We start from the raw sequence: 27,028 nt of genomic DNA, 5'->3' as shown, positions 1-27,028 counted from the left end.
TGCCTGAGCCCTGCCCCTGCTCTCCTGCTATGATTGTGCTCCTGCTGACCGTGCTGATGGTTCCCCGTGTTGGTGAGTGACGCTGTTTGACGCCATGTTTCCAGTTGGCATGTAATCACTTGCTCTGACACTGGGAGCACTGTGGAACTTCATCTGACCAGCTCAGGAGTACTTTTGAGTACTTAGGAGAACTCTGCCTAGCGAGTGACAGAAATCAGACATCAAGGGTGAGCCGTAGATTCAGTTCAGTGGTTGCATGGAATGTTCATGGGATGTGGGGTGGGATATTGAGTGGAGAACAGGGTGGATGGTGTGCAGAGAGACATTTCAGAAACCTCCTTTCCCCCAAGAGTCCACTCCACACCCTTCAGTCCCGTACGACTGGCCCTGGTTTGGCTGATTTCCTGGAGCAGCAGGGTCTTCCTGATGCACAGCAGCGTCCCTGCCCCCTTCCAGGCCGGTGCAGTGGGAGGGCCCCCTTCCCTCCCCATCCCAGAGTCGCCCACACCAGCCAAGCCTGAGGACACCTAAGCAGCTCCTTGGCAGCTGGGGTGGCGATTTCAAGTCCGCGTGGGGTCCTGGCTGGAGTCTGAGGCTCTCCTTCTTGTGTTCTCATTCATGTCTCTGTAGGGCTCACAAACACCTGGGCTTACACTCTCCTCCCTCCTCCTGGGTGGGGGGTCCACATGGTCAGCACCACTCATTGATCTGCCCTTCCCAGGGGCCTCCTGCACGTGGCAACGAGGAGTAAGGCCGTGGGAACCCACTGCTCATGACCAAGTTAGTGGACAGCACAAGAGGTTTGCCGGTTGGCAGTCACTCTACCCACCTGACATGAGACTAAAAATCTTCCCTGTAGAAATTCAAACTACGATCCTAATTTGCCTCATTTGGGGTGACAAAAATGTGTAAAACTATATTTTACAGTTTTTCAGTCTATTCTACCGTTTTTCAGTCTCTTATCTATTTTTTTTCTCTTAAATGAGATCTTACCTACAAAATTTCATTTTCCGATTTTTTTTTTTTTTTTTTTTTTTTGCTTATTTTCTTTGGTAACTAACATCTTCCTCTTTCAAAAGAATACATTCGCCTTTGATCAAAACTCCTTCGATGACATCACCCCCACCTTTTACATTCATCTTTTAAATTTTTAAAAGATTTTTATAAAATTGAGACTATTAAACATCTTCCTCCCTATTCTTATTTTTTCTCTTTTTCCTCTTTTATTAATTTGCCACTATATTATGATAACAAAAATGATAATAGTGTCTTCAAACAATTGTTATAAAGTGTTTGATGAACACATTTTGGTATGCCCAGAGAAATTTTACTCCCAAACACAAACACCTGGCCTTCAAGGACAATCACAGAAAGGACAAGTGCAGGGATCTGAGTGTCCTGTACCTGCAGCCCCAGTTCCACAGGGGTGAGGGTGTGCCCATTGCCACCTGGGACTGCCCACCCACCCACTCACCAAGTCTGGGTGCAGACGGGGAGGAAAGTCTGTTTCTGAGTCTGGAGACAGATGCCAAGGCCAGGTGGAGGCGCACCTGGAAACAGCTGTGAGGAGAAATGTTGCAGCCACCAGGCAAGGCGGGGGCCATCGGGCAATTCTGCAGTGAGGTAGCAAGGGGGTAGGTGGACGTGTCCTAGACTGCGGTTGGGCCTAAGGACGGTCTGGCCAGGACTTCTAGGCAGAGTCCACCTAAGAGGCTGCTTTGGACTCCCCAGCTCAGCTGCGGGGCCCTCACCAGTGAGCTTCCATGGTTGCAGCCCTGGGAACACCTGCCCCAGTGGTGATCTGAGTTAGACTTCAAGAAAACCCTAGGGGCGTGTTGATGGCCAGGAGGGTCTTTGTCATGACAAGGTCTGTCCTGGTGCTCAGGCCCTGTAGCAGGACAAGGAGGAGCCTCTGTGTCTGCTCTGTCCACAGAGCGGGCAAGTGCTGTCCCCTCCCCTGTCTCACTCCAAGCTGGCTCACTCCCACTCCTGAGGGTGGGTGGCAGTGTGAATGGCAGTCAGCTGGCAGGACCAGATGTTCCCTCCATCCAAGAGCTCTGCCCTGGAGTTTACTGTGTGGGTTCCCGCTCCATGTCCTCCGGGTGCTCATCTCCCAGAACCCCGAGGAAGGGCGGGGCAGCAAGGTGGGCTGGGCATTCCTGGCTGAGCTGGGTGCAACACTCCACCATGAACTCCCACTTAAACCGGCTGGTGGGCCTGGTCACACCCCATCCTAGAGAGGGCATCTTCCACATTCACTTCCAGTTCACCAGCAGTCACTCACTGGCCATTCGGTGGTGTAGTTCAACTGATGGACGTTCATTCACCCTCCCGATGATGTCAACAGAACTTGTCCCCTCCCCCCACCCTCTCTCCTATACAGGATGTGAATATACACATATGCATTCTCACAGTGCTTATCTCACTCAGTCCCTAGGGCAGTGGGGACACAGTTACAAAAATAGATCATTGCAACATGGGAGGGACAAGTACAGTGAGAGAAGCCCATCTGTGACGTTGGGGGGGGGTTGTCACTCACACAGCCCAGTTCAGGGGCCAGGAGGGGCTTCTTGAACTTTGAGAGGAGTCATAAGATGTTGGTAGGAGGCTCGGGAGTGGGTCCAGGGGAGCATCAGGCCCCGGGCACAGCACAGGCAAAGGCAGGACTGCAGGAAAGAGCCTGGTGCCTGGAAAGCCAGAGCCTTGCAAGGTGGCAGGGCATGAGGTCCCGGGAGGAGTGACTGCAGAGGCATGAGGCTGGGGAAACCAGCCACGCAGGGCCAGAAGACACCATGCTGCTCCATAGGGTCTCAGGTTGTGGTCTATAACACAGCAATGATAACCTGTACTTGGCATTCCTGGGGGACTTAGACATAGCAATGCCTGAAACCTCCTGCGCCAGCTCTGCCCTGCAGCAGGATGGAGCTACCACCCTGTCGCCGGCAGCGACACACTTCACTGATGTGGCACCAGTTTTATTGAGGTGAATTTTGTCCTCACACTTCCTGTGATCTTCCACTTTGTCCTCCCTCCTCCCAACACACACCCTTGGCTAGACTTTAGGAATGAACCAACCCAGTCCTCTGGGACAAACAATTTAAAATCCTGGATGACTTTTCTAGTTGCTAATGAAAATGTGTGGGCGTGGATCTCCTGCAAGCAAGCAGAGTGTGGGGGAGAGCATGCCTTATTAACATGCAGGGGTGACAAGCTCACCTCCCGCCCTCCAGAAGAGGAATTTAATTATCAGTTGCACTAAGGAATACGAGTGAGGTAATTACCCAGGAGCAGCAAGATCTTGCAATCGCTGCAGAAGTGGGCAGCAGGTACTCAGCTGTGGGCTGTTAGGCTGATGAAATGACTTCCCAGGCAATGATGCCAAGTGTGAAGTATGCCAGGGCAATCCCAGGGGCTCTGTGCCTAGGGCTCGGTTGGAACTGGTGTCAGGTCTGTCTGTCCTGGTCTGAGGGATTGAGGCAGGAAGTCTCCACAGTTCCCAGGAAGGAGGGAATTCCCTCCCCATGTGGACACAATGGCACACAGGGAGAGGCTGGCCCTGACCTGATACCAGGAGCCCTCTCCTCCCTGGCACGTGGAGAACTGGCCCCAGCCACCCTGCGCTCCAGCATGAGCCTTTTTTCCCTCTGCAAACCAAAGGTAACTGACACGCCTGTGTTGTTCAGTTTGCAAAATATTTTATTTGACATTGGAGCCAAGAGTTTAAAATTGAAAGATGTCACCAACAATTCAGATTCCCAACAGATTTGTGAAAATCTCAAATGTGGTTCTCCCTCCCCAAGGCCTGGGGCTGAGTCCCAGCTGTCCCTCTGGCTGTGGCCTGGACCTCTACTTCTCCACGGTCCCCACTGTTTCCTGCTGATGCCCAGCGCTGGGCTTGCTCCTCTTATTACAACCTCTGTCTGGCCCTGGAGAGGCGTGGGTTTGCAGTCTTGGGTCCTAACCTGGACCTCATTTTCTCTATCTCGGACAAGTGCAGCCAGCCAATCACACTGGGTTCCCAGCTCCTATCTCACCCTCCCCAGCCAGTCTTCCCAGTTCCTCTATCCACTCAGTGACTGTTGGTTAAGTTTCTAAGTGAGGCATCAGCCCTGGAGCTACAGCAGCCAGGAGGCTCCTGCCCTCCAGAGTCAGTCTAATGCAAAAGGCTGGTGAGTAAGGAGACCTGGGAACCAGAATGAAAGGTATGCCTGGTGGAGGTCACTAGAAACAGGGGACAGGAGGCCAGAGGATGGACAAAGAGCCTAGAATCCCCCAGGTCAGAGGAGGAGTGAAGAAAGACTTCCACATGGTGCTGTGCTAAGTAAGCCTTACGTAGTGAGCAGGGGCTGCTGGGCTGAGCCATGGCCATGCAAAGGCCCAGGGAACCTGGTGAGAACAGAACCATCCAGAATGGCTGGAGCAAAGAGGAGCCATAGTACCAACCCACTGGCCCTGAATGCAGCACACAGGTGCACCACCGTGGCCTGGCTTGCATCTCATCCCATCTTTCTTACCTGAAAACTCGGTTGCTCTGAAGTGTCTCCAGACGCCCTCTGCCAATGCAGGGAAGCTTCCCTTGGGACCCCATTAGGCACCTTCCATACCTTGACTCTTCTTCTTCCAGTATCAATAGGTATCACCACGGGAATGGGCAGACAACTCGAGGGTCCTTGTCCTTTGACTGCAAGGGCCAAGGCGACTCTTGAGCCCTCCCTCTTTCCTGTTTCCCAGGTGAAAAGCCAGAGAGGCTGCTGCCACCCAGGGCCCCAGAACACAATGGGCTGGGGGTGAAGACCGGTGACTTCCTCAGCAAAGCTTTGGGGGAATCTCCAAATGAATGAATTTTCTCAGGAGACAGTGAAAGTGGTAGCTTCTGAATATTAGTCAAGGGATAGCAAGAGGTGAAGTCCAGCTGGCTGGCTGCTGACCCTGGTCATTAGGATCCCACCTCTGCCCAGGTCCTTGTCTTTCAGTTGGTGAATCTTACCCAGTGGTGATTCACACACAAGCACATGTGCACACATGGAGGTGTGCGTGCACGCATGTGCACACACACAATCGTGCACACACACACACACACACACGCGCGTGCACACACACAGCCTCACCCAGCATCACTGGTCAGGGCAGTTCTACTGGCATCTGGTGGGTAGAGGCCAGAAGTGCTGCCCAGAACCCTCTAATGTGCTAGAAAGTTTCCTGCAGTAGAACATTTTCTACCCAAAACACCAGGCTGAGAAAACTGCTCTGAGCCAAGCAGGGCCTGGTCAGGCATTCTCTGGGGCATCATCCTGAGCAGATGGAACCACCATGTGTTTCTATGACGGCCAGCTCTTGGGCTTTCAGTTGGAGAAGTTCTCCAAGCTGACAGGCCTGGCTACAGAACTGTCCACTTGATGAGAAAGACTAAGTCCTTCTACTGTTTCAGATGACCACGTGCTTTCCATCACTGGGGGAATGGGAGCCTGAGTCTTTAGGGAAGAGGTCTGCTTGTCCCCATGACCAGGCTTCACCCTGTGCTCCACCAGGGTGCTGAGCTGGCTGCTGGTGGAGTTATCTCAAGCACTCGTGTGGTCCCTACCCCATCATCCCTGTACCTCCAAGCAGCATGGTTCAAGGTGAAGTTCTAAATCAGCAGCTTCAAAACTAGCAGAGACACTTGTTAAAAATGCCTATTTCTGAGTCCCGCTCCAGACTGTCAGGGTCAGATCTGAGACCCTGGAGTCAGAATGTTTACTGAGCCCGTACCCCCGGTGATTCTGATGCTCAGTCTGGAGGAAACCCTTGTCCTCCATTACAAACTCCTTGGGGTTGAGGGATCTTCCATGTCTTTACTTCTTCCCACCCCTGCTTTATCTTAAGAAACTCTAAAACCAGCACACAACCTAAATAAAGCTGTAGGCTTCATATGCAAAGAGAGTTTCCAATAAGTCCCCAAATCGCTCCATCTCCAGCCAGAATGCCTCGGTCCAAGCCGACCCCCAGGACAACTCCAGCCCCTCCTGACCCACCACACAGACCAGGCACGTGGCAGGTGCTGGAAAGCGTGCTGGGAACTGAGTTTGGGGCATCCTCACTGTCCTCCTGGCTGTCACCGCCCAGTCTTAGCCCCGCAAGGGGTGGGGACAGAGTTTGTGCTAACACTGTTTCCTTTAATTTACAGGGGCCCATGCTCTGGACACCCCACACTTTCCGCAGGTGTTGCCTCCAGGACTCTCAAAACATATCAGTAAGGATTCTTTGAACATTTCTTAGGAGACAGTTAGGACACCAGCTAGGACATTGGCAGAGAGAATATCCCTCTGAACATGCCCCAGAACCAGTGACTGTGGTGACCCCTCTGGTGTCAGAGCCGACAGTGGTCTCTAGTTTGATACCAAGTTCAAGTTTCATCAGAAGACGAAGGCGGCTGGGAAGGGAGAGCAGCAAATGAAGCAGCTGGAGAGTCTCCGAGGGTCCCGCAGTCAGGAAAAGAGGGGCGCGGTGCACTGCAGTGCTCCGATTATGAGAAAGGAGGATCCACATTTGTCTTTGGGGAAGGGAAAATTGTCACAGTGATGGGTCATGAAGTCTTCTCAGGAGGGTCCTCGTGAGGACAGAGCAGCTAGAGCATCAGTCCAGTGAGCCAGTTGGTGACGTGAGCCCCAGATGGAGAGCTCACTTCTACCCTTCAGAGGGGAAGGTTGAATGAGGCCATACGAAGTGTTGAGTCCACTCAGACCTTAATGACAAGTGGCCTCTCTCCCAATGACAGCACTCTCAGAGGAAGTACAATGTCCTCCAAATGTCTCTAAGTGGACATTTAGACCAGGCCACGCTGGCACTTAGAAGGCCGGGGCCCAGCAGGCATTTCTCTCCAGCAGGAGGAGCCCTCGAGGCAATCTGCACAGTGGTCCAGGGGACCCTAGGATCAGCTTGGGTACAAAGGAGTGGGACTCAGGTGGAGCAGCCACAGAGCCAGCACCAACCTAGAAGCTTCATTCTCCCCGAGGATCAGTAACTCTAGTGACCATTCACAGGTATACCTAGGATGTCCAGTGGGGACATGCCCAGGTACAAGAGCCACACACTGGAAGAGCCCCTGAGACGAAGACTTCTCATCTCATGCCCCCTGCCACTTAAGGGTCATTTGTGCCATCCAGTGATGTTGCCTGGTAACCCGGTTCACATTTCATTTTTATCAGGTTTCCATGGCAACCCACATTACTAGAAAGTTAGCCCAAGGTCAAGCCCAAGGTCATACTTAGAAAAAGTATGACCTTCCCCAGATGGGGAGGGGGAAAGGAGAAGAACCTGAGACTCTTTGTTTTCTCTTTCTTCCACTTAGATACCACATTCATCAATGGAATGTTTAAAAATGAGGAAAGTGTGGCTGAAATGTTTGGTAAGTTAATCTGAAATTGCTTTTATCCACCAAGTGTCAGACATGAAGTGTGTTTAGGAAATCTGAGGCAATGACCTGGGTCTTGGTGTCTGCCTCTGAGTGTCCACAGCCTCCCCAGCCAGCTTCAATGTCCCCAGGTCTGATGAGGGTAGTGATGGCTTTTGTTTCAGGTGAGTCACCCCCCTGCTGATCCAGAGAGTAGAGTGGGTCATCTCCTTTAGCACCCAGTGACCCCACAGTCAGAGACAGAGAACAAGGAGGGCAGCAATGAGTTATAGAGTCAGAAACAGTCAGTCCTGTTTTCCTACCTATTTGGTTGCTGCCTACTTCAGAGAAAATCATTATTCTTGGTTGGTATTGGGCATGTCTCTGACCATCAGTGTCCCTAACCTGTAAAATGGTGATAACAGAGCAACATGCACCTAGAAAGATTAATATGAAATTTATGGACTAACAGATGAAATAAATGCTGCCCAACATCTTATGTACTCTGTGCATCTAAACTTTTAATAGCACCTGGTACTGTGTCTGGCACATACGTGCTCAGAAACTGTATGTCAGAACACCTTTCCTTGCTACACTGGCTTATAATTCTATAGTGTTGCTTGTATGATTTTACTGTGCTATTTGTGAGATCCATTCAACAAACCCGCCATAAAAGAAACAAATCATATAGATATTTCATTATGTCTCACGACAGTGGTCTGAAGCACCAGAATGAATGAACTGGCTCAGGGCAGGTATCAGAGACCCTGCAGGCCCACTCTGTCTTACTCTGCCTCTTCCCCTAGCATGCAGGGAATTAGCTTTAGGTTCCGGGGCCTCACGGTTGAAACGTGGTCACAACCCACATGTCCTCACCTGCATTGAACAAGGGAAAGGGGTAGATCAAAAGATGTCCTCACATGCCCGCACTCTTTCTCAGCAGAGAAGGGCTCCCAGAAGAAGCCTCACACAGACTTTCTCTTAAGTGCTTCTGGCAGAACTGGGTCGGACGCTCATCCCTAGATCAATCACTGGCACAGAAGCATGGGGTCACCGTGCTTGACATGAAACAGTCTCAGAAACTGAGGCAAAGGCTGGCTTCTCTAAGAAATGTCAATTTCGTTAGGAAGAGAAGGAGAAACAGAGGGCTGTTTGGTGGCAGCCGGCAAGGACCATGGCTTATACCCCTGCTTTTTTTGAGCTGTTTAGAGCAGTCGAGGCCACAGTGGGCCTCCCTATGTGACGAGGACACAGTGGGCGCTCACTATGCTGACGAGGACCCAGCAGCCCCAGGGATAGGGAGTCCAGGGAACAGGCTCCTCCTGGGCCTGGCTCCCCGGGCCCACCAGCCCCTGCACTGCTCCTCCCCAGACTGCCTGGGCCCCCGCTTCACCTGGCTGCAGGCCGTCTTCACCAACTTCCCTCTGCTGCTCCAATTTGTGCATGGAATGAAGTGCGTCGCTGACCTCTGTCCTCGGGACTTTGAAGACTATGGCTGTGCCTGCAGGTTTGAGATGGATGGACTCCCGATGGATGAGACGGACAGGTGAGCAGGACCCATGGGTGGACCCTGGGGGCCTGATGGATGGAAAGGGCCCTGGACTAGGCACTCACTTGGGAGAGGTTTCCATCCTATTAGCTACCAGCAGGGTGATGCTCTCTCCTCTTTACATTGCCATGTGACCTGTGACCTCTGACCTGCCGTAGGTGGTGGGCACATACCAAGAGCCCGTGTGATAGCCAAAAGGCAAAGCTGCATTGTGGTGTTGCTCAAAGTTTGGTCACCTGCATCAGAACCTCCTGTGTGGTTATTAAAAATGCAGATTCTGGGGCTGGGGTGGTGGCTCAGTGGTAGAGAGCTTGCCTATCATATGTGAGGCCCTGGGTTCGATTCTCAGCACTGCATATAAATAAATAAAAACGAAGGTATTTAAGAAAATGCAGATTCCTGGGATCCATCCCAGACCTATTACTCAGGCTATCTTTAGGTGGAACGTGGAGGTCTACATTTAAACAAGCTCCCTTTGACTCTTCTGCATAATGAAATTGAAGAATAGTTTATTATTTGGAGCGGTTCTGGCCACCAGAGGTGAGACAACTATGAAGATTTCTATTCATTTTTTAACAAATAAAAACCAAAATATGATGATATATGAGCACTGTGCTTAAGAAAAGAGAAAACCACCTCTGCTTTAAAGAGGAAAATGTCTACTGTGGAAAATAAGAGAATTGAAGTGTCCAGTAAAGATGCGCTCATCCACATGTACAAGGGAAGTGCCCACTGAGGCAAGACACCAAGATTGTCCACGAAACCTGAAACCTAAAAGCAGGGATATGCCAACAGGTACAGGAAGCAGGAGGGCCCTTGAGTTATGGGAATGAAGTGCTCTCTGTTAAAATTTTAAGGCATGTTGCCTGTGACCCATGATTCTAAGCCTCTTTTCCTTTCTGACTTTGCCATCTTAGGCAAGTTAAGTTGTTTGCTCTCCAATCCTTTATCTTTAAAAGTCACTACTAAGAACACTTACTTCATAGGGTTATAATTTAGTATTAAATCTCCAAATTCAAGTTAAGGTGGCCGGGCCTCTGCCTAGCTTATGAAGAAGGTACCCCAAAAGCACTAGTGACTGGTAGCCACAGTGGAAAGAGAGCTCTAGCAGCAGGAGGAGCCAGTCAGCTGCAGTGGGGACTGTGGTAATCCCGGTCGTGCAGTAGCATAGCACTAGTGAAGTGGTGGTAATAATAACAGTGGCTGTAGTCATAGTAACAGCAGCATCGGCAGCAGAATCCATGTGGAAATGGGAAATGGAGTCCCCAGGCCTCAACCCCTCCATGAACCATGCCCCTCACTCACAGCTTTTACCCTGGTGCCCAAATCCAGTGCAGTGGAGCGTGTGAGCCCATGTGGGCTCACAGAAGGTGGGAAGGGGTCCCCTATGTGATATGCTGGGCAGATCCTGCCTGGCCTGCTGTTTCTCCTCCAGGACACCCTCTTCAGATGTCTTGACCCCTAGGAACCAGGGAAACCTCTCTTCTCCCCAGACACCTGCTTCTACACAGGTGAGAGTGTGGGTACAGGGCCTGTCTCCCCGCTCCACTCCACACTCTTTACAGAGGGTCTGCACCCTGTTCTTTCTCAGTGCTTCCAGCACTGATAATAATACCCAGTATGGAATAGCAACTCAATGAGGTAACTATTATCTAACTAATCCACCTCCAATTGCTTTTCCAAGATTCAAAGAACTAAACAATTACATAAAAAGTGATAAAAGCTTCAAATAAATAAATAAAAAATACTTGGTTGACAAAGAACAATGGTTTTGGAATTAACAAATCCATCCCACCTCCAAACCTGCGAGAGTGTGTAGGTTTCCAGTGGATCAAAGGGGCAGTCTCCCACCTTAAGGACCAGGAGCAAACTGACTCCTGAAGAGGTTGGCTCTGCGTGGGGTATGGGCCAAGGCCATTTCTGGGAACCTACTTTCATTTCAGCTCCACCCTTACCCTTTCATTTAATTGTTAAAACCCAGAAGCAATAATTCATCACTGTCTCCTATCCCAGATGAAAGATCAAAACACCAGTTTGGCAGAATAGTGGACTGCACCCAATTTCAATTGCTTTATACAGTTCAATGGGTGGTGGGAACTTTCAAATTCCAGAGTGCAGGTTATTTCCATCTTGAACTTACTACTAGACACCAAAAATCATTGCTATTATTGATTGAGTGCCTGATACATAATAGGATAGACCTTTACTTGATTCCTAGAAATCCTTGTGAGTTGTTCAAGGTCATCATTTGTCTATATGATTTTTCTTCCTTACAATGCTCACTGATCTGTCTACACTGCAAGAGCCACCCAGCTCCAGCATCAGCATGTGTTGTGAACAAGCCGGACCTCAGGCAAGTCACAGCCTGTGTGTCTCAGCACCTACATGTGTAAAGGACCATAGTAATATTCACAGCTGGTGCCTGGGATCCACTGAGGGATAGATGAATTAACCTTGTCAAGCTCTAGGAGCAGGGGCCACTGCATGGTAGGCACTCAGCAAATGTTAGCTGCTGTAACAAGCAGCAGTAATCATTGTCCTTATTCCTGTTGAGGAAGAGGTGTCTGATTGCAGGAGCTCCTTTGCTGGCTTCATTCCCTTCCCTGCTCTGCCATGCAGCTCCCAGGAAAGTTTTCTAGCCCCACCCTTCTGCCCCAGGCACAGGATTGGAGTCCTTTGTGGGCCTGCACCTGAGATTCTCCATTCACATCAGGCTCATTAAATGTAAAGTGCTTAGAGCAGTCCCTGGAATGCTCAAAAATGTTAACTGTGAATAGTGAGCCTCTCTGAGACTCGATTTCTTCCCAGCAAATACTATAAATTTGAAAAAGGGGTAAGTTGCCCAAGACAGACCATGGGTCATCAGTGCAGGTAGATTCAGACCAGCTACAGAGCCCCACTCAGCCTGTCCCAAGAGCCAGAGTGGCAGGGCTGGTGGCAGGGCCGGGATTGCATCCTCCCAAACAGTGCTGCTGGGTGGGCAAAGGGAGTAGAGAGTGACAACTCTCCCCCCTTCGTGGCACCAGAGGGAGAGACAGGTTCCCAGTGTGGGGTGTCATCTGAGTGCCATGGATCACCTCTGCCTCCCCCCTTCAGATGGCTGGTCTTCAGATACTGCTGAGCTCTGGAAGAGTCTTCTGGAACCTGGGAGCCTCCCATGCTTTCTTCAAGCCAGCAGAGCTCTCTATTTACAATGTTTGGCAGAGAATGTGGCCTTCCCTGGTTCTCGTTTTGTCTATATCAGATTTTGTTCTATCTTTATGCAGCCGATCGCCCTGTGTTGCCCTACAGCATCCTATGTCCACACCTTGCTCTGTGCCTGTCCCCGACTCCACCACTAAATTGCAGTGTGTCCTTAGAGAAGTCATTTCTCCTCACTTGGCCCCAAAGTCCAGGTCTACACAGCGGTGTGAGAAGCTGCACATCCAGAGCAAAGCATTGCCCTTTACATTTTTTAATACCATCTGGCACAACCCAAGCTCTTCTGGCTGAGAGCTGTTTTGTGTCTGACTGCTGAGGCATTGGGTCCAGCCCAGGTCTTAGTATTTAATCAATCACCTCACCTCTAGAATATGAAAGTTGCTCTTTCCTCTCTGTCTTCCTGCTCTTAATGGGATCTCAAACACCTTTTGCAGATACAAGAGAAGACAGAGGGTTTTAATAAAGAAGCCACCTGCCCACTAAGCTGCTCTGTGTATCTCAGGCAGGAACTTCTATGCAGAATGGTGTGAAGACTCCTCTTCCCATTGCTGCAGAGCTCCTGGGGTCTGTGTCCTTGGCCTTGTCTCCAGTGGTCAGTTCAAGCACCCGATAAGGCTACATCTGCCACCACCCACAAGCAGGCAGGAGATAGGGCAGTTGGCCACTGCACGAGGCCAGGCAGAGTTGGAGCCAAACTGCTGCTGTTTATGAGATGGGATGGCTTCCCAGATGGAAGTGGACAGTAGCAGGGAGTGGTGACTGAAGCACCTTCAGAGGCTTAGCATCTAGGTGAGGACGCTACCTACCTGATCCTTACTTTCTCGGAGACACCTTCACACTCAGATCCAGCCCATCCTGCTGGTTATGGAAGCCTGCGTGCCAGGCACATGCAGACCTGCCCTCTGATGCTTGAGAGTTAGCAGATTGTGTGAGTGCGGGGTGTGTGTGTGTGTGTGTGTGTGTGTATGTGTATGTGTGCGCGCGCACGCATAAACACACACAGAGTATTTGAAACAGCCAGCTTCTGAGGTCATCCAGAGACGCAGGGTGACCCTGGGCTGCCCGCCTCTCCCCAGTCCTAACCCCGCCCACCCTACCTGCTGCCGCCACAGCTGCTGCTTCCAGCACCGCAGGTGCTATGAGGAAGCCTCCGAGCAGGACTGCCTCCAGGACCCCTCCAGGCTCAGCACAAAAGTCAACTGCATCAGCAAGAAGGTCACATGTGGTGAGCATCTCCAGGTGTCCTGGGGCTGGGTGGAGACCCAGGGACCCAGAACTGAGTGTGGCTGAGGGGTCCTGGGGTCTCTGCATCATTGTTGCCATTGGCAATGTCATTGGTAAGGGTTAGGTACCTGAGGCCTGGGTCGGTGGCATCTGTAGCTGGCACAGAGTAGATGTGCAATAAACATTTCATTAAATTGAAGCCATGGTCGATCAGCAGATTATCTGATTTGTAATTTTGTAATTGTAGCAACCCTGGGGCTTGTGAGGGGCAATTAATTGGCTGCTTTTGCATTGTGAACATTGGGTGGGGCAATCACTAAACTTCTCTGAAGCTCACTATGGGGAGGAGAAAACCTACTTCAGGGTTGCATTATGAAGTAAGCAATGCTGGTAACATGACCTCTGCAGTCACCGTGTACACTAACTCAGTGACGTCCCTGGAAGTGGAAGTGGGGATGAGGGCATGAGGCCCACAGTGACTGCCGTCTGTAAGAGTCACCACACACAGGGTCGGGTCTCAGCTCTCCACCTTGTCCAGGACTCACATTCCAAGTCTTCGGCAATCCTGGTGGAAGCAGAGTAGGAGAGGGCACAGAGGCAAGGCCTGCTGGACCAGGTTAAGGCCATCTTGACGCGCGCCTGCGGTGGGCGGTCTTTATGCACAGCTGCTCTGACCCCCTGACAGACCCATGGGATGGGGACCTTTGTTCAGTCTTCAGACAAAGGAGGGAAAACCCAGAGAAATTAAATAACCTGCCCAGAGTCACATAGCTGCCCAGTGCAGGACCACAGGGTCTGGACCCAGGGTCAGCCAACTCTCAAGTCCAGGTCACAAGGACAGGGTGGTGCATGGAGCATCAGGAAGGATGGAGGGAGGCGCTGGGTGTCAACCAGCGGGCGAGGGACCCGTGAACAGAGAGCAGGACCCATCCATTGACGGCCAGCCCTGGGTGAGCGCCTACACCAGCAGGGACAGTCACCTCAGTGTGGGCACCTCCTGACCTGCCAGACTGTCCTCACAACTGTCAGACCCTGGTAGTCCAAAAGACAAGTGATGTGTCAGGTGGTGACAAGAGCTGTGGAGGACGAAGAGTCAGGGAAAGGCAGGGCTGGGCCGGGCCCTGTTAGGAAGGAGGAGCCTCCTGGGGTGATGGCGGCAGGGCAAGGAGAGGCGGGAGCCGTCCCAGCAGCTCCCAGGGCAGGAAAGAGGCAACCAGGCAGGGCCCTAGGGTGGCCTGAGGCTCCAGGTGCCTGGAGCACTTGAGAAACAAGGGGGACAGAAAGACAGGTGAGGAGGGGTGTGGGAGAGGAGGACAGCGGCAGGGGGACAATCCTGTGATGTCCCCTAGGCCACATCAGGAAGTCATTGCAGTGTTGTGAGTGAAGCGCCATGCTTACCCGAAGTGTATTCTGTCTTCCCCATGAGGACACAGAGGACACGGTGGGCAGGGACGGGGCCAAGCTGGGAGGCCACCAATGCCATCAGGCAGGAGGTGACAGTGGCTCCGTGGGGGTGGTGGCATGGAGATGTGGAGATAGGGCCAGACAAACTCCAAGGAAGGTGGAGCCCACAGAGCTGCCTGTGGATGCCAAGGGCTGCTGTGACTCCCAGGCGGGTCCTCCGAAGCAGTGGAACTGATGTGAATGACAGGAGGAAGGTGGCAGGGGTGGTGGCCTTGTGGGGCACATTGGGGGCTTGGCTGTGGGACTCCTGTGACCTCTGAGACCCACTGGGATCTCTCCAACCCTGCCCTGCCCTTGCTCTGTGCCCAGAGTCTGCAGACCCTTGCAGTCACCTGCTGTGCACCTGTGACAAGGCTGCCCTTGAGTGCCTGGCTCAGTCTGGCGTCAACTCCTCCCTGAACCTGGTGGACACCTCCTCGTGCCTGGCTCAGACTCCAGGTAGGAAGCACGGGGCCCTGTGTCAGAGCTGGCGTGGGACTGGCTGTGGGTGGGTTTCCCAGGGTCCACGCACAGCACCTTCAGCCAAGTCCCACCCGCTCCCTAAACACTCCTGTGCACTCCCCTTCCAGAGACGAGCAGCAGGAAAGACACCACAGCTCTGCTGCCTGGAGGTGAGGCCACCGGGGAAGCTGGCTCTTACTGGGAACACCAGGCCCTGGGGTGAGGACAGCTGGTGGGCCCCCTCCTTTACTAAGCCCAGCTCACAGAAGCTGGAGCACCCTGTGACATCTGACTTGTCCCCACCTCCTGCAGCTAGGAGATGTGATTATTTCTGATCAGTCCAGTGCAGATACCCACATCAAATGGGCCCACAGTAAACTCTGTCCCTTGCTAATGGTTGGCTCCACAAATGGACTGTCTATGATTCGGACCAAGGTGTCAGCTTAACCCAGTGAGGACGTAGACCCCAGTTCTGTCTCTCCCCCTCTCCGTCTCCAGTCGGAGCCCTGGCTTGAGGCATGTCTAGGACAGGACCCGTGCTCAGAAGAGAAAGGCCCTTCCCAGCTGCATGGACTCCTGGAGACAGACCCAGGCCTCCCCTGTCCTCCTTCCCCTCCTTCCTTGTGCTGACCAGAGCTGGGCAGAAGGGGCAGCCTGGATTCAGCCCAGGCACTTAGAAGAGGAAGCTGTTTTTCATGTGTCTTTTCTGGACAGGTTTGATTCTTCATCACGGTCCACCAAACCAAGCAAATGATAATTCTTACTGTAAAATGTGGATCTTAGGCAAAGACGGGAGCCAAGTTTATGCCTGCCAGTCCTAGCTCACCAAAATCTCCATCAGCTCTCAATCCTGGCACCTTTAGGCACCTGGGGATGGGAGGATGGGAGGTCCCAGGTGCACCTTGGCAGAGCATCCCTCCTCTCCTGGGGCAGGGGCCTCTTCCAGAACTAGCTGTGCAGTGTTTGCTAAAGAGCAAACGTGTGTGTGTGTGTGTGTGTGTGTGTGTGTGTGTGCGCACATGAGTATGTGTGTAGGTGTGTGTGGGGGGATATGTATGTGGGTGTACACACAGGGGCTGTATGCATGCCATATTTCTGTGTCTTCTGAGTCCACATCCACCATGGAGGGCTTGAGTCCTCTGCCATCTGTGCTGCCTCTTGAACAGTTGACATACTGTAGGAGATGCTGGGTATTTGCAATCTTCTCACTCGCTTCTGCCCATGTCTGATAGGGCCTACCTTCCCCATCAGAACCCCGCCATTTCTGCAGTTCCTCCTGGGTTGGTGACAAGATCACCTTGTCACTAGCTGGGTGGCCCCTGTTTTGGGGGGAGTTGGAGATCAAGGACACCCTCATGCAGGATGGACAGCTCCCCCTTGGCAACCTGTGCTCAGCCCCCCCCCCCACCTCAGCTCCATGGTCCCTCAGTCCCCAGACGATTCTCCTTCTACTCTCTGTGCTTGGTCCTGACACTGTGTTGCATGGTCAGTGCTGTCCGGGCCTCTCTTTCCCCAGGGGCTCCTGCAGAACCCACAGATGCCAGTCTGACAGCCGTCTCAGGAGAAGGTGAGCAAGAGGGCTGGTGTGGACCGCCAGTACCCTCATCTCAATCGAGCTACCCCCCACCTGCTGGCACCTACTTCCTTAAAATTTACCCTGCTTGCTTGGTTTTGGAACTGACCAAGTGCATTCCAGAGCCCCTGGTTCTTCCTGACCCCAAACCTCCTCCCTCACTCTCCTGTCCCCATCGCTGGACGACTACCAAGTAAAGGGCAGCATGCCCACCCTGGTAGAGCTCAATTTCAGACGAGTACCTTTATGAGATAAGTGTGTTTCAGGGATTGCATGAAACAACACCAAAAACTTATTTCTTGTTCATCTGAAATCCAGTGGTAGCTGGGCATCCCATAGTTTTGCTTTCTAAGTCAGGCCAGCCTACCCCTCAAAAGGTCACTCTGCCCACCACCTTCCCAGAGTTGGCTCTTTCCCTCCTCCAGAGCTGCTGACACTGGGCCAAGAGGCTTGGAGCAGAGGCCATGCTGCTCTTCCCTCCGGGCCGTCCCCAAAGTGGCCAAGGGCATCTCATCCAATGGCTCCCAGGCAGCCTGCCTTTAGGCCCCTGTTCAGAGAGAAGAGAAAATATCACCCAAGTAATGCCCCATTCTATATCCTACCCAGCAACCAGCCAAGCATGATTGACAGGGGCGATTTGCATTCTCTTCAGGGCAAATTCTCAGTCCAAACTTGAGGAACTGCTGTGCAATCCTGGCCCCATGAGACCCCCATGAAATAGCCCTAAACTGGTACATTCTCCAAAGTCTGAGTTCTTAAGCTTTAACTGTCCTCTCTTTGAGGCAAGAAGGAAGCACAGGGTTTATCTCTGGGAAAGACGGAAAGGAAATGAGGTTCCTTGAGGTGTCTAAGGCCCAGATGGAGGTGGCTGGCTGCACACGCACTCACACACGGGGACTGGCATCCCTCCAGGCAGAGGCCACCTGCATGTGGGGTCAAGAAACATGTCACACTGTGCAGGTGGGGGAGTTTGTGAAAAAAAAGAAACAGATTGTCACTGTCTTCACCATCCTATCACCACATCATTGGGTTAATCCAGGGTAAAATCAGGGTCAATTCCTGGCCTCTCCATTTTTCAGCTGTGTTGGACAGGTTGTTAAGGACAGGTTGTACCTGTCCCTAAGTGTGGCATGAGAAGGCCCTGCAGATTCTGGACCAGCCTCTGCCAGGAACCTGGTGTGACCATGTAACACAGCAAGCACATGCCACCCATCAAGCCGAACCCTGGATGACCTGCTTGTAGTGTATAATTGCATTTAATGCTCAAACGACTCTAGGAAAACATGGCCATGATGTCCATTTTAAGGTAATAAATTGAGGTAAAGAGGCAGTGTCCTCAGCACACAGCCAAGTGGCAGGGCTGGGACAGGAGGAGGGTCCTGTCATTACCCCTAGACAGCATCCCTCTGCAGTTGCCTTCTGTAAGGACGGCTCCAACCTGGGGAAGTAATGGCCTCTCACTCCCAAAAAGGTTTCCTGCTGGTCTTTCTGCCTGAACAAGGCCTGGCCCTGACCCACTGGACTGGAACCTCCTAAAGCACCGTGTGCGGCCACAGCCCTGACATGTGGTCATGGCTTTCACTTCTCGGTCCTCACCCCTGGCAGGTGACCTCTCTGGGCTCAGGGCACCCACCTGGATCCATAACTGAAGCTGGGCGGCTTCTTTCCACAGTGGCTCCTGAGACCAGAGGGGGCAGACTGGTCACTCTCTTGAGGATAAGTGAGCAGACAGATCCTGAAGGAGGCAGGCAGGGTCTGGTGGAGAGGTGCCACCAAACATGTGCTCTGTCCCAGTGACTAGTGACCTCCTAATGGGCCCAGAGGAACTATTTTAACCATTTCACAGAATATGCAGGACACTGAGGCTCAGGGAGCTTACAGTTCTAAGTCACTCAGCAAGTGACCTGGCGGCCTGGTCTCCGAGCCCAACTTGAGGCTGTGTGACTATTTACTTTCATTATTCTATGGTGACACAGAACACACTGTCTTACCTAAAAATATCTAGGCCAAAATTTCTTGGTGGAATTCACCTGGCCATTTGCTTTGCTTGTGGTGACTAAAAACCATGGAGCCTTTATTTAAAAAGTACAAGGAACTGAAAATAATGACCTGCTCATCACTCAGAATGAACAAGAAAGCAAATGGACCCCGGGCAGTGGCTTTGCCGGGTGCCTCCGATGTGCTGGTGTATTTCTGAGTCCCTTCCTGCTGTCCGTCTCTGAGGGAGTCCTGGCTGGTCCTAGGCTGGTCCTAGGAGCCTGTTGCTGTCCCCACGTTACAGATGCAGAAGCCCAGAGGGCGGCAGGGATTTCCCAGGTGGCTCAGCTCAAGTCCTCGCTCTGGGTCTGTAGATTTTGTTTTTGAAGAGATCAGTCTGCCCAGTGCCTTCTCTTCCCCAGAGCACAGTGCCCTGGCTGAGAACTTCCAGCCTGGTGTTCACACAGTGCTGCCATTTCGGTGTGAGCATGTGACAGGGAAGGCGGTTTCTCATTTCCACAGAATTCTTCCTGGGCATCTCTGGCTCTTTGTGGTCCAGCAAGACGCGGCGTGGTAGCCGAGCAACCCTAACCCTGACCCAGCTTCATCCAGGCACCCTGGCTTGCACCTGCCCCTTCCCAGCCGGTGGTCTTGAGAGTGGCTGATTCTCCTGCCTGTCCCCCTCTAAAGGAGCATGAGCATGCTACTGCCAGCTCATGGGTTGTCACTGAGTTAGAGTAAGAGAGCCCTATTGCCAGGTCAGAGACAGTAAGTGCTTAATAGCTACCATAGTCACTCACTTTACAGAAAAGCAGCCAGCACCGTCCACCATGCATCCTGCTGTCTCTGTACTGCATGCTCTCTGGTCAAAAATGCAATTTTTCTTTTAGTCTTTCTGTCCTCCAAATTCTGGAGAAGCCACATTCCCAGGTATTGCAACAAACTCCCCTGTTTCCAGCCCACACGCTGCAGCTGAATTGACCAGTGAACCTATGTTGAGGCCAGGGTCCCCTGACCTCTCTTCTGCTCTCCCACAAGCCCTCACCACGGAAGACAGAGAAAGGGCAGCAGGAAGAGCACTTGACCTCCTGCACCTGGAGCAGGGGAGGCATCTGGCCCCCAGGTGGGACAGGCCAGGCCAGCACTTACCCTTTCTCTCCTCTCTCTCCTCTTCCAGAGCCAGGCCAAGATCGGGAAGGCACGGAGGCCGCTAGGGCCACACCCCCTCCAGGTAAGCACTCCTGGCTCCTCCCTCCTGTATATGTCATCATCCCCAAACATTTATGAATTCAGAGCATTCCAGATGAGACTTGAGGCCAAACCCCAAATGGAAGGAGTCATGGAAGCCAATGTACTTTTACATTCCTGTCCATCCAAAAAGGACACAAATAAAATCAGAAGATTCTTTAGGAAGAAATGGGAGATATCTGGTAAAAAGGTGCATTCAGAAAAATACAGAAAATTACTTTTAGCTCCATTTAAATCACTCATAATTCGACAAGACAAAGACACTTTTAATATTTGAAGATTCTTTTCCCAGTCTTCCTCTAGCATATCTATGAGCATAACTTGCGACTGCTTGATGTCCATGCTTTGTAGTCGAGGTGTGTCTGAAGCAGTGTGGGGCAGCATCCTGTCATTGGACATGACAGTAGACATCACATTTCTGTAACATGACTTGTAGCGTCTGTACAATATCTCCTTATATGGAAATGACTTTATTTAACCAATCACTTCCAACATTTGTTATTATGAATGGTAGATACATACTTCATGCCCATCTGCTTCTGATTAACTTGTTTGGGTAAATACGGAGAGGGAAGATTGCTGGACCAAGGGCAGAAGCCGGCAGCCTTGCTGGTCATCTGATGCTAAATTATGAGGAGAAGCCTGTGGTGCTGCACAGGACGAGGAAGTTGGAGGTTGGCTTCATCCCTGTACCATGAAGTGGCCTTTTTCCTCCATTCCCTTTGCCTCGTCACTCGCTGTGGGTATCCTGACCATCCACAACAGGCCTGAGGAGCCACCACTGTTCTGTGCATGAGCTGCCACCCCTGTGGCCGAGTGTAGGCTCCCGTCAGTGCTAGGACCTCTGTAAACAATTGGAAATCCTCACATAGAACTCGAGGACCCCGAGGACCTGCTGCCATGTCTGCAGACCCAGGTGGAGGCACACTCTCCCAAAGCTCCTGTGCTCTGAGACGCCTTGTCCATCTGCAGACCTGTCCTTGAGCTGCTTTTTGAACCTTAACCCTCAGGGTGTGCATTTTAGGATCTGCAGAAGTTGCTACAGCCAAAGAGGTCACCCTCATCCCTGCGGGCCTTAAATCTTCGGGGTTGGCGGTACCATCCTCTGCAAGTGGACCTGAGGAGGCAACTAGGAAAGGTAGGCAAAGGCTGGAAGCTGGAGGATGACCGTCCTCCCACCCTGAGATCCTGGGGTTAGGCTGTTGATAGGGAACCTGGGGCCACCTCGTCTGATGGCCGGCTTCTGATGTTGTAGGGTATCCTCCCCGTAATGATCAGCAGAGTGAGGCTCCAGGGCATGTGACTTGTCTGTTGTCACTGGCTGTTGTGAGGCTGAACCTGGGATGGAGTCAGGGCCTTTCCACCCTTGGCCTGCTGCTGCTACAGCTCTGCCTTTGCTGGCCCAAATGGGAAGAGCCTGCCATGGTCCACACCAGGGTTTACTGTAAAGAATGAAGCGCTTGGGTCCTAATCATCCTTCCCTTGTCCCTTTTCCCACTGATGTCTTATCAAAGGCCCTGTACCTGCAAGGAGCCATGTCAGCTGGGTCCAGAGGAAGCCTGGTTGATGTCTGAACAGACCCTCTCTGGAAGGCAGTGCACAAATGTGGAGAAAGTTGCATTTGAAAGTTGTAGGCAGAGGAGAGGGTAAGAGGGTAGAGGCTAAGGAACAAACACAGGAAAAGAAAACCAAGGGCTCATAAAGACATGGCTGCCAAGTGTGCTAGCTTAACTTGGCCCAGAAGTCCAGGAGGACAGACAAGACTGCCTACGATGCTCAGCTCTGTCCAGTTATAAAGACCATCCTTGGTCCCAGCAAGTCCCCTTCCCTTCGGATCTCATGGAGAGTCTGGCAGAGTATTAGAAGCCAGGGAATAGTGTATCTGTGACACAGTGTATCCCAAAGAGAGGGCAAGCCACAGCCCCATTCTGTCAGAGGTTTCCTCGTGCCACCCAGGACTGTCCCCGTGCAGCCTGGAACACTGCCCTCCTCTTGGCAACTCTGCTGACATTCCTTGATCTCCTGAGAGTCTCTGTTCCCAATCAGTCTGTGACAGACTCACCTTCCTGCATCTGGGGAGCCAGGACAACACGCAGGTGATGCTGCCACTTGGAGAGATGCTCTTCTGTCTGACGTCCCGGTGTCCGGAGGAATTTGAATCTTATGGCTGTTACTGTGGACGAGAAGGAAGAGGCGAGCCGAGGGATGCCCTGGACAGGTATGGCAGGTGGAGGGTGGCAGGCGAGGGAGGCCGAGGCCATCCACAGCAGCGAGAGCCAAGAGGCCACAGCTGTGCTGCATTTATTTTGCCTTCGGCATCACAAAGAGTTTCTGCAGGCAATTGGGCAGCGTGTGAGCCAATCTCCTAATGAGCAGCTGCGGTGCAAAGGCTGACTTGTCTGCGATTCCTCCCCTAGTTGAAAGGGCCAAGTCAGACTAGTCCAGATCTTTTGATTTGGGAATCTAGCAACACCACAAATACTGCTCAACTGCCATGAGAAGGCTGGTCTGCAAAGACACTTCAGAGGACCCTAAACCTATCTATGATACAATGGCCAACATACAGAATTGGGGTCTTCACTTGGTTTGCCCTATAGAAGGTCCCATTGAAATGATCTTCTCAGCAACTTTTAACTGTTAAATTTTATTCCCACCACCTTTGGAAGAATTCTGATTTTACGCATTCATTGATTGATGTTCATTCATTGATGTATGCAGTTGACCCACATTTCTTGAGGTTTTGCTCTGTGGCAGGCTGTGCTAGGTGGTGGGGATACAAAAGTGACTGCAGCTCAGTAAAACAATACCACTTATGGCCAATAGAAGTTTGCCTAGTGAGAGATGGAAAATTAAGCAAAAATACTACATGATACGATAAACATAGAAGCAACAGGAAATTATGGAAGACTCCATCTGAGTTTCAGCAACATTCCAAAAGTGGAGCTGATAATGTTTAAAGATAATTGTATTTGGAAATCACCCTGCCCATGACCAGTGGAGCCGTCTACTTTCTAGGGTGCTTGTCCCTGTCAAAAAGTTGTGAGTTGTTGAGTGCCCCTGAGTTCAATCCCTGTTACCATAAAAAAAAAAAAAAAAAAAAAAAAAACTCCAAATCTACGACTCATCTCTGCTTTGTCTGTGGTCTCCAAAGGGAACCAGAGTCATGAAAGGGCAGGGAAGTGTTGGAAAGGAAGGTTTGGGGCAGCAACTGCAGTTCCCTATTGGCTACTGCCATCACCACTGTCCTAGGATATCCATCTGACTAGGGGGACACTGGAGATTATAAGGCTACATCCACTCAGAAAGGCAGGTCCAGAAACAAGAAACAGATTTACTATTCTCAGGTTTTTACGAAGGTCCTGCTCTACACTGGACGCTGTTCTAGACCTAGGCCCTCTTTGTGCTTCAGATACTCACTGTGCTCTCTTTTAGCTGAGGGTGAGTGCCCTAAGAATACAGGATTAAAAGATTGGATGAGGGGCGTCACTGCTAGTCTATAGGGGTCCTTTGTGCAAACTAAAAATAAGTACCCCTTCTTGAAGATTCCTATTTCCATCTTTTGGAAAATTGCCATAATAAATATGCAAATCACCCATATTTGCCATCAACAGAGTCACAATAAAAAAATATGATAAAATTTTTAAATAATAGGGTACATATAATGTGATTGATGCTGCCCTACAGGTGCCCTGAACAACCACACGCAGGGTGTGAATGAGTCAGCCCCCTGTGCACAGGGCAGGAGGGTCCTGGGTCCGTGGGGAGCTCCAAGGAGTAAAGGGCTTTCTTGGTCTTAGGTGCTGTGTGTCCCACCACTGCTGCCTGGGGCGCGTGAGGCGGCTGGGCTGCGTGCTGGAGAGGCTTTCTCCGTCACCGGTGGTGTGCGAGGACCACACGGTCAAGTGTAAGTGCTGCTGCTGCACAGTGAGTTCTCAGCTCAGCTCCGCTTCCGGAGGCTTTCCCAGCCCCTTCAGAAGAGGTTTCTCTGTCCTCCCCGTGCCCTGTCCCCCTGCCCATCAGCAGGTGCACATCTCTCAGGCTTTGTAGCCAGAAAGGAAATGCTGCCCTGAGAATTCCCCGGCAAGGTTTTGTTCCTCCTCGGTCTTAGGAGGGGAGCCACTGGCTGGGCCTTCCTCCCGCTCCTGCCTCTCCACTCCCTAAGCACAGCGCATGGAGCTCTGGGTGGTGTGGGACCATTGTCATTTATGGATCATGGGTCCCTGGTGCTGTGTGCTCGTGTGTCCCTCACCCACCTGCTCTTCTATCCACTGGCCAACAAACCCTCATCAGGAACCAGCAGAGTAGTGAAGCTGCCTGGTCCTTGCCTCCAGTCCCTCAGCCTGCAGGGAAGAGACACGTGATCTCAGGCAGCATGCGCTAACAGGGTACTGGGCATGGAAGAAGTCAGAAGAGGTGGTGAGGGGAGATGGCGGGAGGCTCTCCGGTTCCCATGCTGTCATGCTGGGCATGGGCATGGGGAAGGAGAAAGATCGTGGTATTCTGTAATGCCTGAGGCTTCAGAACTAGACGTGGGCCTATATTCTGGAAGAGAAAGTAGAGTGGAGGCCTTGAGTGGCACAATGTGAAGAGAGCTAGATAGTCACCAGATCATGAACCTGAAGGAGACATGAACCTGAAGGAGACTCAAACACATTTTTTTCCTGCAAGGGACAGGAGCCAGGGGTGGGTTTTGTACCTTGGAGTGGCAGGATTAGGTAGATATCATGTCCTACTGCTGCCGGAGGCTCGCTCCCTCTCCTAGGATCAGAGTCTAGGAGAGCGGCATCTGCACGGGACCCCTGTGCAGCTCCAGTCCAGCCCTCTGTGACACATGAGCTCGTGTCCTGCCCCAGGTGCTCCATGGTGGATCATGGGAAGTGAGGGCATCTCGGAGCCTGGTCTGGGCTGTTTGGATCCTAAGTGCAGCATGAAAAGTCAGAGCTCCTCCAGAGCAGAGCCTGGGTGATCTCCTCTCTGCACTGGCTCCTCCCTCTCCTCCTGATTCCTGCTGCTGTCTGTGGCCCATGTAGGGGCCAGTTCAGGAAGTTCAGAAGGTTTGTGTGGTACAGGGTGGAAAGAAATAGTTTAATGCTTCAAGTAAGTTTAGACAGGAAAACACACACACACACACACACACACACACACACACACACAAACTGAGAATTTTAGCCCACTGAAAACTACAGATGACACAGATGATATTTGCAGAAATCTTATCTAAGTCTAGCACCTTCAGATATACCAACTCATCTGAGTCACACCACCCCCTGGATGGGACTTACGCACTGAAGCAAGAGTAGGCTTTCCAGAGCCTGCAAGAAAAACTACATGAAGCCTAGGAAAATTCAAATTTCAAATATACAGGGATAACTTTTTAAATGTATGTCTTAAGTGATCAAACTTTCAGACATATTACCTGAAATTCAAATTTAAGAGGTCATCCTGTATTTTTCTGTTACTATTAAAATAGGGTAGACAAGAATCTCCATTTGACAAATGGAGAAATGCTGGTCAGGGAAGGAGGACATGCTGGTTGAGCCCACCGAATATTACTTGAAAAATACAAGTTGAGGAGTGAGTTACTTGCTCAGACATGTGGATTGGTCCTCATGGTGCTGTCCAGCAAGAGGGAAGGTGAAAACGTACACAATTGCTGTGTGATGTGATCATCTCAGAGCCTGCTAGGATGGGAAGAACCATCTGGTGGGTTCAACTGGAGCCCCAGGAAAGAGACTTCCTTCCGGGAGGCTATCTGGAGGAGGGGATGCCAAGCTGAGTCCAGACAGACAAGCATGAGTCCACTAGGCAGAAGGCTGAGCAACCCCTGCAGAGGGTCCCTTACCAGCTGGAGCAAGACCAGACGCCAAGAGGGGGCCTGGGGGGGACTGGAGGGGACCGGCTGAAGGAGCAGCCAGGAGGCCAGGGAGGCCCTGGGTGCTGTCCCATTCTCTCTCATGTCTGCTACTCTGCTTTTGCCCTCTAGGTGTGGGGCACAGCCTGTGCCAGAAGCTTCTATGTGCCTGTGACCAGACGGCAGCTGAGTGCATGGCCTCTGCCTCCTTCAACCAGAGCCTCAAGTCGCCAAGCGGACAGGAGTGCCAGGGCAGGCAGATGTCCTGTGAGGACAGCACGCTCGGAGGGTGCTCCACCTCTTCTGTCAGCTCTAGCTCCGAGGAGAACAGCGAGGAGGCAGCACCTGGCACAGAGAGCCTCAAAAGAACCAGAAGATTTCTGGGGAAGGTACTTGGTCCCTTGGGGACTAGGCCACGCCACAGCAGATAGATTCCAGTGGGTAGGACAAGCGTGCCCTGTAGCTGTAGCCCTCCTGCCTGCCTTAACTCCTTGGCCCTCAGACCCTTCTGCATCCACTGGAGCCTTAGCAGAGATGCAAAGGGGACAGAGGCAGAGTGCCTGGCCCGCGAGCATCCCCACATGTGCCAGCTCACACAAGAGCGTGCGCCAGAGGAGACAGCGGCACAACTTCTGAGTTTCCCGTAGTGTACTTTGGACGTTCAATAAATATGCCAACCCGTGTGTGTTCTGCTTATTTATTTTAAGGACTGTTTAGTTGTAGATAGAGGCGCATGAGTGGAGTGTGAAGTAAGATGACCAAAACCATATTATTACCTCTGTTGTCTTCGTCACCCCACCTTCTATCCACTCACGCATCAGTATCTCAACTCCGGAATCACTGAAAGCTACTTTTTTCTTTTATCAAAAAAAAAAAAAAAAAAAAAAAAGAGGGCTGGAATATAGCTCAGAGGTGGAGTGTCCAACATTCATGGGCCCTGAGGTCAATCCACAGTACCACAAAAAGACAGGTGGGTCTATTTAATCACCTGTGAATTACCAACAAGCTACGAGTGACGTAGGCCAAGGACAGGCAATGACAGCTCTTCTGGTATGTGCCCTAAAGTGCCTGCTGAAACCCATCTTGGAAATCAGGATGGGTGTTGCAGCACATGACTAAACCAGTCAGGGT

At 51.7% G+C, this 27,028-nt stretch overlaps 1 protein-coding gene across 2 annotated transcripts; it reads left to right on the top strand.

The window, feature by feature from the left end:
* On the top strand, window positions 1–26,328 carry Oc90 (otoconin 90). 2 transcript variants are annotated; one of them, XM_076836287.2, is made up of 14 exons: window positions 1–72; window positions 6,164–6,229; window positions 7,328–7,384; window positions 8,741–8,915; window positions 13,232–13,344; window positions 15,117–15,245; window positions 15,377–15,418; window positions 16,765–16,815; window positions 18,494–18,541; window positions 19,976–20,029; window positions 21,071–21,184; window positions 22,093–22,264; window positions 23,844–23,950; window positions 26,030–26,328. In XM_076836287.2, the coding sequence occupies exons 1-14, from the start codon at window positions 30–32 to the stop codon at window positions 26,326–26,328; spliced, it is 1,470 nt and encodes a 489-aa protein (XP_076692402.2). In that variant the 5' UTR covers window positions 1–29. The 2 variants fall into 2 exon arrangements, with proteins under 2 accessions (XP_076692402.2, XP_076692403.2); XM_076836288.2 differs by lacking the exon at window positions 18,494–18,541.
* The last annotated feature ends 700 nt before the right edge of the window (window positions 26,329–27,028 follow it).

This window comes from Callospermophilus lateralis, chromosome 16, assembly GCF_048772815.1.
Source record: "Callospermophilus lateralis isolate mCalLat2 chromosome 16, mCalLat2.hap1, whole genome shotgun sequence".
NCBI lineage: Eukaryota > Metazoa > Chordata > Mammalia > Rodentia > Sciuridae > Callospermophilus > Callospermophilus lateralis.
The sequence above is the reverse complement of the archived record's forward strand: the minus strand, read 5'-3'. Positions and strand labels throughout refer to the sequence as shown.

Bases quoted from the DNA above. Each gene is read 5' to 3' on its own strand.
- Oc90 (XM_076836287.2), top strand. From the start codon at position 30: ATGATTGTGCTCCTGCTGACCGTGCTGATGGTTCCCCGTGTTG. The intron at 6,230-7,327 runs GTAAGGATTCTT...TCTTCCACTTAG, and splicing joins AGGACTCTCAAAACATATCA to ATACCACATTCATCAATGGA. The intron at 21,185-22,092 runs GTAGGCAAAGGC...GTTCCCAATCAG, and splicing joins TGAGGAGGCAACTAGGAAAG to TCTGTGACAGACTCACCTTC.